The sequence below is a fragment of the Rhopalosiphum padi genome, chromosome 3, assembly GCF_020882245.1.
Source record: "Rhopalosiphum padi isolate XX-2018 chromosome 3, ASM2088224v1, whole genome shotgun sequence".
Classification (NCBI taxonomy): Eukaryota; Metazoa; Arthropoda; class Insecta; order Hemiptera; family Aphididae; genus Rhopalosiphum; species Rhopalosiphum padi.
The window spans coordinates 58,333,081-58,345,168 of NC_083599.1; the positions used below are offsets into that span (position 1 = coordinate 58,333,081).

Genomic DNA, 12,088 nt, shown 5'->3' on the forward strand with positions numbered 1-12,088 from the left:
TAGATAGATTATAATATAATGTATATAAATATCTAAATAAATATAATTTTGGATGAGACGTAATAGACTTGGAAACTGCCTACTGAACCACTTATTTTTCAACCCCCTTAACTACTACCGATAACTTCGTTACACCAGAACTGACATTATATTATATTATACAAATAATACTTGTAAGAAATTAACTTTAGTTGTCTTTCATAATTTACCAAGTAATGAATTACATTTTTTTAATTATGATTTTTTACATTTTTGCGGCGGACATTATAATTTACGAATTCGTTTTAACGGTCGGAAAACAATAATTATCTTCTAAAACATTTTAGAAAGTAATGAAAAAAAAGTTTGATAACTTTTTTACTCGCTGAGTTTATAGTAGTGCGCCCATTGAACGCCTTTTAACGTATTGTTTAATGTTTTTTCATATATTATATTATATTTTTACATATAAAATCTGTACGTATTTCATACATCTTACATACATAGGTAACTTTAATGATTCGATTTATCACGCCATTCGCCTGCAGTATAAATCAGCCACACCATAATAATTATAAAAGTATGTTCATCATAGCTATTATACATATTTTATACCAGTGAATTTACTCTTATTCATAATATATTATATTTGTGGGCAATTATTACTATATGTTATAGAATATAGGTACTTCAGTTGCATAAATGTCATATTATAATGGCTTATGCCGTCGCACCTATTTGTAAGAGGCATGTGCGGCTCTGCAGACTTATAATTTATGAATTATAGATATGGGGAGATACCGTTTTTTTCAAATGTCATCAGAACATGCGATTTTTTCCAATAAGTTCAATATTAAAATATAGTATAGGACATATAGGTATTAGGTACGCACATAAAGATAACATTTTATTATACGTTGTATTATTGTGTGTGCGTGTTGCCGTGGTCGAACGTATACTTTTCGTACGTAAATTTGATAGAAACGCGACGACGGCAGTATAATAGTGATGATTAGGGCCCGGATTTAAATGCACTTAAAACCATACAGATATGTTCTAAAAAATAGCCAAAAATGCCCTTAAAAAATGCATTTTACCACAAAAATGACCTTAAAAATGCACTTAAAAAATACAATTTACCACAAAAATGACCTTAAAAATGCCATATATATTTTTTTATACAAATTGTAATTTATAAATGACATAATAATTATTTTATTAAAAAAAAACTGAAAATTTGAAATATTGACTGATATGATGTTGAAACGCATGTTTTGGCTGTTTTAGGGGAAATATTATTCATTCTAAACATACCAAAATATACACTTAAGATTATGTTAAATTCTACGTTAAGCTATTTTACCTATAAAATGTTCAGCATTGCATTGAACAATAATATATTGTTTAATATTTTCAAACACCAACGATCTTCTGTTGTCCGAAAGAATATTTTTATATGTTGAAAAACTTCGTTCGACGTCCACTGATGTTATAGGAGCATATTTAAAATGACAAATGTCATCTGGTGACAAATGTCTATATATTATACTTGTATATTATACAAATATGCATTAAAAACGAAAAAATGACCGAAAAAAGCTAAAATATGTTCTAAAAATGAAAAAATATTGAAATATGCAAAAAAAAGCAAAAAAATGCAAAATAAAAATTTCACCTTTGAAGTCTCTGTTACATGAATCAAATTATAAACTTGGAAAGCATTGTCTAGGATTAATCAAAAAATGATGCATTTTGCATTGGAATCCGGGCCCTAGTGATGATATTATTCATTTATATTATATGCGCGTACCAGTATACTGTAGACACAATATATGCACACATACACATGTAATTTATTATTAAGTTAGTTAGACCGCCACAGTCAACTTGTACAATTTTAATATGGAGTGGTTTAAAAATATGGTATATTTTGTATTTCATAATATCATTTGATATGCACTATATAGATGTATAGATACCGAGTACGTATAAAGCTCGAACAAGGGGTATTTCAAAGGATGTCTACTACTAAAAGCTACTAAAGTATTAAGTATTACACTATTTTAGTTTATTAATAAAAGAATTTAATGTTTAAAATCTAAACTATCGATTGTACATATATAAAAAAATGTATATAGACATGATCCGTTTTTTTTAAATTCTATATTTACGCAACAAACTCTTTTATTTTCTGTTTTTCTTATTTAAAAAATCTATAAATTACTTCATTTAATTTGTATATATATATATATATATATATATCAATACGTCAACTTTTTATATGTACATTTAACGAACAAACTTATAACATATAATCTGGAGTTGCACCTGATTTATTTTTGAAAAATTTGAGTTCTCAATGGTACTATAGTCATCAGTCGTAGATATTAGATGCATAAAAGTTATTGCTTTGAATATAATTTACAATAAGAAAGCATCTAAAACCATTATTCTGCTATAAATTCACAACGCCATTATTATATCATCGTATTGCTTTATATTATTATAATTTAATAAAATATATATCTCATCAAGCCATCCATATATTATATTATAACTTATAAGTTAGTTAATGTACACTTTGCGTATAATCTTGATAGTTCCAATGTAGTTAAGTGTTCTGAAGTAAAGTACTTGTATATGCACGGTTACCGAATCATTATAATGTATGTACCGTGCCAAAAACCTAACTAATTAAAAAAAATTGTACTTCTCGTAGTCGAATAATGTGGAAACTTATACGTAGATAACAATTAAAAATGGTTGGCGTCATTATTCTATATAATATTATGTATAGAAAATGTAATGCTTCATTGTTATACTATTAGCCAAACACAAACTAATTCGAAATACCTTAAACATTAAACAATAATCGACCACACACGTGTTATAATATATATAATTTTACATCGCATCATGCAACGGGGACTTACAATTAAAATTTTATTTATATGATATTATTGTTTTGTTTTATATAAAACAATTTAATAAGTGGGAGTTTCGGAAGTAAAAATGGTTTAATTTTAAAAGCAATTAATATTTCACAGCATAATAAGTTAAAATAATAAATACAGTCAAAAAGAATTTAATACGTTTAAATAAATAATTTGTAATGGGTCAAAAATAAGGTAAGGTAAGATTTTAATTACTTTCGATACATTTTTGGGTTGATTTTTTTTTATTCCTTGAATACTTAAAATGTGTGTCCTTTTACTATAAAGTATTATTATATACAACTTATTTACACTACCTATGGCCATATCCTATCGCCTAGCACCCTAATAAAATAATTATCTCTCGTAATAAATTATATATTAGTATAAGTAGCTATATACATAGATTCATAATTATAGATTTCGAATATAAATTACCAAAAATTCGTTAAAATATGCATTCAAAAAATAATTATATACCATAGTTAAAAATCTTTTTAATAGTATAGTAAATTTTTGTCAATATGGTATTAATTATTATACAAGCATAATATATATATATATTTTAATTACTATCGTATGCCATCATAACTATTTCATATTATCTTTATAATATATAGACAAGTAAATACAAACTTCCTGATTTTGAAAATAAAATAAAATATATTTTGAATAACAACTATCTGCAGTAACATAGTAATATAATAATTAATAACATACTTATACTATACAGACTATCTAAAAAAAAAAAAAAAAATTGAAATGTGTTTAAAATATCTACTTTGCTTATTTATTTAATTTGTATGATTCTGCAGTTATCAACAAAATTGTAAATAATATTAATTACCCTATTGATTTTTCATTCTATAAAAAACAATATGAAGTTGTGTTCGTCTCCGGTTTCATAATAAATTACGCATTAGTGAATTTATTACACTCAAAATTTCAAATTATGAAAAATAATACAAAATAAACTTAATAAAATAAATAAATAATACTATGATCATGGCTTAAAGGTTCCAATAAATCATCATAAACATAAACGTAAAATAGTAAAAATATTTTTAAATAAATGTGTAAAATGAAAAAAAACATAAAAATGATAATGATTACATAAAAAAATATATGCCGACAGCATTTATAAATTTACATTTGATAAATATTTTTTGAAAGAATAGTCTACAAATATTTTAAACGTTGGCATAAAATATCATATCCAATCTTTTCCCTCACTAACATATATCTAATAGAAAAGTTTTAACAAAAAGTTGTTATTGTACACGGGTATAATATATAAACGTATGGAAACTAAAAATTTCTTATTTTGCGTTTCGAGTCAAATGTGTGCGTCACTAATTTTTAATTCTCGACCAAATCCGTCGTCACGCGAAATCTTCGAGTTCGCATAGATAGCCCTGCAGCAACAGCACAGGGTCGCGCCGAAATGTTTCACAAACACAAAACCGAGACGAGAGCGCGCGCTCGCAACTGGACGATAACGACGTGTAAAAATCGGAAAGGCGAACACGAAACGACAACACAATATTGTAATAGTATAACGATGACCATCGGCCGTATTGCAATTATTTTCGCTTTTCCGCGTTCGCCCTGTATAATCAGAAATACACGCGCGTATATAATATACATACCTATGTATACACGTAACGTACATATTACGAGCGCGCATCGCGTTTTTGACCTTTCGTCTTTTCCCTCGCACACCATTAGTCACGTCCTCGCCACGCAAATTGTCAAACGTTTTTTTTTCTTCTTTTTATTTTTTTTTTCTCTCTACACACTTTTTTTTTTCGCTCTCTCTCCGCGTCGGAACACACGCATAGCCGTATATTGCGTACGTCTGCGTACACATCATATACACGTCTATATTGTATACACATTATATTTAGGTATGCCGCATGTATATCATACACGTATACGATTGATGGGTTGGCGCGGCGGCGAGCGTTTTTTTTTTTTCTCCACTCGTCGACCGCCTTGCCGCCGCGCGTATATACATATTACACGACTATATATACATAATATTATTATATCCTCTTCGCGCACACACACACACACACACACACACGCACACTCTCCCTCACACGCATTATACTGTACGTTGACGTCGGAAGTTTTGCACGTCGTCAACGCGACGAAACCGCCGAGAGACGTTTATATAAATATAATGATGATAATAATAATAATAATAATAATATAAAACGAACGAACGGCGCGACGACTGCTGCTGGTACGGCGGCTTCGGTGTTGGCGAGCTCGTCCAATTAGGAGGTGTCGCGATCGCCGCCAATTATTAACGACGACGACGACGCACCGCGTGTACACATAATAATAATAATATATTATCGTCATTATACCGCGCCGTCTCGAGCACGGTATTTATGTGTGATATATATATTGTACGCCCGAGTTTTATTTTCACTTTGAAAGTTTTCGGTCACGAAATAATAATAGAACAATATAATTATAATATTTCATTGTACGGAGATGCTGCCGACCTACTGCAGACCACCGTGGTGTACGCCGATTTTTTTTTTTTGCCATACTTGTTGGTTGCATTATAATATACACATGTACCTATCGCAATGTGAGAACGTACAAGTACAGAGGGAAGAGAAAGAGGAAAGCGGAAAAATCAATAGTGATGGTTTCGACAAAACTTTAAGAGACAAATGAAAATAGTGCGATAAAATTATTTTCCTTCCCCTTTTTTAAGATAGTCCTGCAAACGTATTTTAACTTTTTATTCTTGTTATTTGTTTTAAAACTTGATATTTACTCTGTTAATAATATTATTGCCATACGTAATTAATTTTAATAGTTACATATTACATATACTCATGTGGGGAGAGGACCGTTCTATACTGGTCAAAAGGGGCGAGTTTCAAGTTTTAGGGACGTTAAACTAAAAGAGATTTATTGTTTTTTTTTCTGATAGAACCGTAGAAGTATAAAAACCTTAGGTAAAACCTTCGCCTCCATTATATCAGATTTCTAGTCATATGTTGAATAAGGGTGCCATTACACTAATGATGACGGACGCTCGGCACTGTGTACACGAAGGTCATCAATAGGTATAGCGAAATGATTTCGTACACACAAGTTACGCTTGGTAATGTTCCAGAAATTTCACTTTTGAAATGTATACAAGTAAAATGCGAAGAGGTGCGACAAAAAAAAATTAACGAGCTTCTCCAAAAATCTGTCATCATAAATTGACCTCAAAATACCTGATGAATATACTCTGTCGTGGCAAGATGGCAGTCAATTTATTTGTGATGGTAAAAAAAACGTTCTAAAAAATTACAAAACTTTGACAATAATGAAGAAATCGTATAGTTGATTTGCTGACAAAACGTTGAAAAATATTTTAGTGCTACTATATTGTATATTATTATATTTAATATACATACAATGTTGAATATTCATGCAAATATTTTTAAATAAAATAGTAATACTAACATTACCAACTGTTTAGTACTATTATTTTTCAAATAAATCACAGGTACACATTATTATAGGTATATATTTAAAATTACAAAGGAACGAATAAATGTTCGCTATTTTTATTCGTTATACATGACGTAAGTATATTACTCATAGCTTTTCACTATTTTTTCTTTCAACATGGTTTGTTAGCAGTTTAACACTGAAATTATTACAGGTCACGCTAAATTATAAATTATTACCCATAATTTCTTTTAAAGATTAGGAAAATTAAAACTAAAAAATACTCCCCCAAAAAAAAATAGTCATTTGAAAATATTTTATTAAATCATATTCTTGCTAACGAGTAACGAATAACGATCTGCAATACCTATTGAATTTATATGACTAAAAACGTTGACTTGATAAAATTAGGTAGATTTTATAAATATATACCTACTATAATATATGCTTTGGCCCACAGGTGGTAGATAGCCTAATAACGTATTGCACAATATGTATATTTTACAAACTAAATGTGTTCAGAAATCAAATGTATGATTATTGATTACATATTTTTGTAAGATTTAAAACAAAAAACAAAAATCGTAGACAAAATGCTACTATTACAAATTGCGTTTATTGTAAATACAAAAATGATAAAACCGTCCTAATCTGAATTAACGAATATAGACAATCGCATATAGGATCTAGATAGTATTTTAATAAGTATATTTTCCGTATAGGTTGTAATATTTATAAAAAAAAAATCTCGCGATTTATTTGTCCAGAAGATGTAAAATAAGTGTATCAGTCAAATACGCGTATCGGTCTAGATTATATCGTAAATACACGTCATAAGCTCCACTTCACATACAACGTCTCTAGATTATAATTTTTTATCATTACAATATTACTTAATCACAGTGTACCTGAAATAAATTGTACTACAATAGAAATGGAACATTGAGGGAGAAGAAAAAAATACCGAGCAATAACGCAACGACACCAAAAGTGAGACTAATTATAACCGTACGACGTTATTATTACGACAACGAGAGCGTTTATGTTTGGCCAGTCGGTACTATGTAAAACGCGGGAAATGGACTGGTGCGGTGACGCCAGAACTTTTAATCCCGCCGCTGCAGCTAGCGGTCCGACCTTTGGCCGACCGTCACGAGGGCGGTTACGACGGTTTATCGAATTTTTCTTGTCGATTCTTTTTTTACTCCCGAGAGATTATGACATGGGTCCGACCCTGAACGACATTCTTTTTCATGCATACAGACATTTTCATTTTAAAGACACTGTTCGGATGTTTATGATAATTTATAGTGTCTATTAGTCCGTCGTATGCGAATTCCGTTCACGTTTCGCGTTAAAAAGTTGGTAGGGATTCAATCGAGTAGTTCTTACGGAATAACTGTCGCATTGTTTTGCACGCGACTTTTGGAAGACTTTGAGGTACTTATATATAGATATGAAAATCATTCTCGAGTATAATATTATTATTAATGTATATAAACAACAATAACTGTAGTTGTGATTAATTTATTAAGGTATCGGTCGAATGACAACAAGCTATGTATAATACATATACTTCCATATTAAATATATGCACATTCTACATACACATTATGATTTAGAACAAATTTAATATTAATAGTTTAGCTTAGAAAAATGGGTTTAAGTAAGTTTTTTCGATGATATTGGGGTATAATTAAAAATTCATAAATTAGGTCACTAGATTGTGTTGTATATTAAGTGATAAATAACAAAAATAAAATATTATGTTAAGCCATCGATATATTATACTATACGTATATATAAGTGGTTGTGAGTCGTCCGTGCTAAATATTTTGATTACATTTCAAGTAGGCAAGTACAAGGTACTTACTTAAATATAGTGCAGTCACAGTTTATATTTACATCCTGAGCACTGTATCACTTAAAAAACTATTTCAGGTAAAACCATGTAGGTAAATTTCAATTTCGTATGGTCATGAAATTGATCTATCTGAAAAAACGCGAGGCTAAACGAACTTAAAGTGTAAATAAATGTTTTTTCACTACATAATTTATGTGACTACGTACATATTACATAGTTATGTAGGTACAGCGAATGCGTGTTGTACTATAATGACTATTACTTTGCGTTCACCGCACTAGTTTATTCTTTTATAACATGACAAATTTACTCTAAAAAGTTTTTTTATAATATAAAATTATTTTAAATAATATGATGGGTATAGTAATCTTATGGATTAAAAAAATAAATAACAAACATCCGTTTTTATGAGATTTTATTATACTTTTAAATAAAGGTAAAAATATTTTGTTCCAATATTTAAAAAATAAAATAAAATAAAATAAAATACATTCACCATTCTCCCCCGGCAACCACGTAAAGAAATTGGTCGTGAGACGCCATTAATATTATTAATATATGTTTTTTTAAACCGATTGACAATTTTATGCGAACGAAACGAAATCACTGTTATTAATAGTTAACAGTCAAAAGAATTTCCAAAAAGTTTTGACGACACGCATAATAAATAATAATATTAGGTATAACCTACCTACCTATTATCTAATAAAATAATAAAAAACAAATAAGTTTTTGTGGAACCTTTTCCGGAATTATTTACGCATACCTTTATTGGAATGACACGAATGCGATTTTATAATGTTTTATATTTATATTATTTACAAATCGTGGTCAAACGAACTTCTCGAACTATGGTATGGTGGATTGGGTGTATATATATATTATACGATATAGTATAACTAACACGCAATTTGCACTTTAATATTTAAAACTGTCGTTCGTCATTTCCGCAGTTGTTTACCTCATCGAAAACGTTCCTCCCCCAAACGATTCGCCGACTACAAATACAAACCACACTACCAGATGTTGTACGAATATGTATAATATAATAATATACACAGTAACTGTAATTATTCAAAACGACATAGTCTAGTTCACGCGAACTGTGTTCGGCACACACGCTCCATTCAACAATATTCTCGACATTTGAACTTTTTAAAAGCGTCAGAAAATATTTCAAATTCAAAACAATTATATAACCCTAATATAATATGCACGGTTTTAATATTTAAGCATTCCTTCTACTGTTGTTGTTGTTGTTGTTGATAACTTTTGGGAATTTCGATGTTTTTTAATTTGTTGATTAAGATGTTTTCCTGATAAATTATAATAATATAATTTTATATTACAATATCACAAAACAAATTGTCTTCTATTCAATATTCATTTTTGTAAAGTATTCACTTAAATCGTTTAATGATTTGAACGTGTCATAATTATAATGTATCATTTTAGTAATCGATACATATATAATATAATATTCAGCAAGTGCAGCTATTGTTGTATTATCGTGGAAGTAGAAACGATTCAGGAATGATCAAATATTTCTTTTTTCCTCTGACCACACAAATACTGTCTAGGTCTCGTACTTATTGAGGAGTATGGGAGAAGAACTTATGTGCGTGTGGCAAGGAGTGAGGATGTCGCAGTGCGTGCATGCAGCGTTCGCCCGAGCGGAATGACGATTATAAAAAAATAGACAGTACACTTAATAATAATACTCGTGTCGGACTACGACGCCGGGCAACACTGAATAAACGTATACATATATAATATGTTGTATAATTGACATCATACATAGCTCACGTCCTAGAAGCGAATTAACGCCAACGTATACTGTATAATACGGGTTTTATATAATTTTCGTTTCTATAGTTTATTTTTCCATCGCGTAAACGACTCGCGTCCGTTGTTGCACACGTGAATGCACCGGCGGTCTAATTGGACTAAATCGGTCCTGACGATTTAGAAGAAAAAAAATGCCATTTCCCGCTTGCCCGTCGGCGTTCAAGCACACGTACGATCACAATTATATATATATCAGGTATATAACGGCTGTCTATATACACTACAGTGGCTGAAGGAACGAAAATAATATAACGTACTACATACACAGCATATTATATTATATGTACCGTGTGTTTCGACAAGTTGGTCCACCGTAGATCCACTTACGTTTTGTATAGTGGTTTATATATTATGCATTTTTAAACTCGTGTCAAACTAACTGAAATATATTTTGTTTTACTAGAAAAAACTTTGAAACGGTCGTTTTATATAATCAGCAGGCCCAGTGCACGCAAACTGCGACCGAAAATTGTAGGGGTCTCGTATTTTACATGTTTCTTGTACAACAAACATAATATCGGTAAAATATGATTTTCTTTTTTAAATACTAAACTGTTTTTTTTATATATAACCTTATTTTCTACTTTTTTAATAAGGTATGTAAAATCATTGTTCAATAATCATTATTTTATGGTTTTTTTTCTAATACAATCTATGTATTTGCATGTGCTCAAAAACTAAAAATCATCATATAAATATAAAACAAAATTAAGAATTAATCAAAATAAGTTTTCAAATTTGGATACGTATGGACTAGGGTCCCAATAAAATGATGTTGGCCTAACTTATTTTAATCGGGCTCTATGCCTCACATATTATATAGCTTATGTGAATGACTTAAAAGTATCAAATTATTATTCAATATTTACAGATATGTTTACATTCATGGCTAGAGCATATAATTATACAAGAAGTATAACTGACTACGGAGGAAGAGGATTCGATTGAGCATAATATTACGAGTATGCACGCCAATACACCCTGTATATTATAGAGCTTATGCTGTGGCCTATGGGAGGACAGAGACGGCGGTGGGTCTTGTCTTCTGTTTAGAAACGGTCCGCCGCCTCTGTGATAAATCGCGAACCGTTTCTCATGACTGTTTCTCGCTCTCCCCTTGATCCAAATCAAAAGCTAAAACGAAACGCGCGCGTGTTGAACAAACATATGCGCCGAACCACCAGCTATATAATATATATATTATAATTTGGGATGGGGCGCTAGGATTTTGAATTCACAAACCCTCGAATACTTCGAGTTTTTTTTCAAAAATACGAATAATTTAGTTGGACAAAATTCGATATTTAAATTTAAACTATTTTGAATTTTCGAAAAATTTAAATAGTTTCAGCATATTTATACAAATTAGAGTACATGACAGCAGATGATTTATACATTTTTTTTTCCTTAAATGTTTTTTTTGTTTTCTGTGATAATATTATTTTACTATTATAATTGGCTAATTTTAAAATAGTTCAGCAAAATTCTAAAGTTTAAAATAAATGTTCATAATATTGTGTATCACAGTCGTCAATAAGTAACAATAATAAAAATAGGTAATAGTATACATTTGATCGCTGAACTGTAACCTGCGAATGCAAATATACTATATTTTCTAGTTTTCTACAAAAGCACCAAACCGCTCTTTGACGCGCGAGAGTAACGCGTGTAAATCGTTAGGTATATTAACTAACATTTTAATGTTACTAAATCTTCAACTATACGTTTTTGTTATGCTATTAAACTGTGTTTACTCACCAATTGGTTCTGGTACGCAGTGACGGCCGTGAACGTCGTTTCCGGATACACGAACGTCTTATACTCTTCGGATTCCAAGTCCACGACGGATTGTCCGGCTGTCGACTCGCCGTTTCTCTTCACCAGGTGTATGCGCGGCTGGTACTTGTGCATTGAGTTTAACACCAACTGTGGGCCAAAAATCGTCATTTATTATCATCGTCGTCGAAATCATCGGCATTCAGTTGTCATCACCATG

General features: G+C 30.3%; 1 protein-coding gene across 1 annotated transcript in view; it reads right to left on the reverse strand.

Annotated features, from left to right (window-relative positions):
* Positions 1-12,088, reverse strand: part of LOC132926963 (T-box transcription factor TBX20-like) — a 61,787-nt gene that overhangs the window by 25,998 nt on the left and 23,701 nt on the right. Inside the window, exon 4 of the mRNA XM_060991392.1 lies at positions 11,851-12,018. Within this exon, the coding sequence (XP_060847375.1) occupies positions 11,851-12,018 (168 nt within the window). The remainder of the gene's footprint in view (positions 1-11,850; positions 12,019-12,088) is intronic.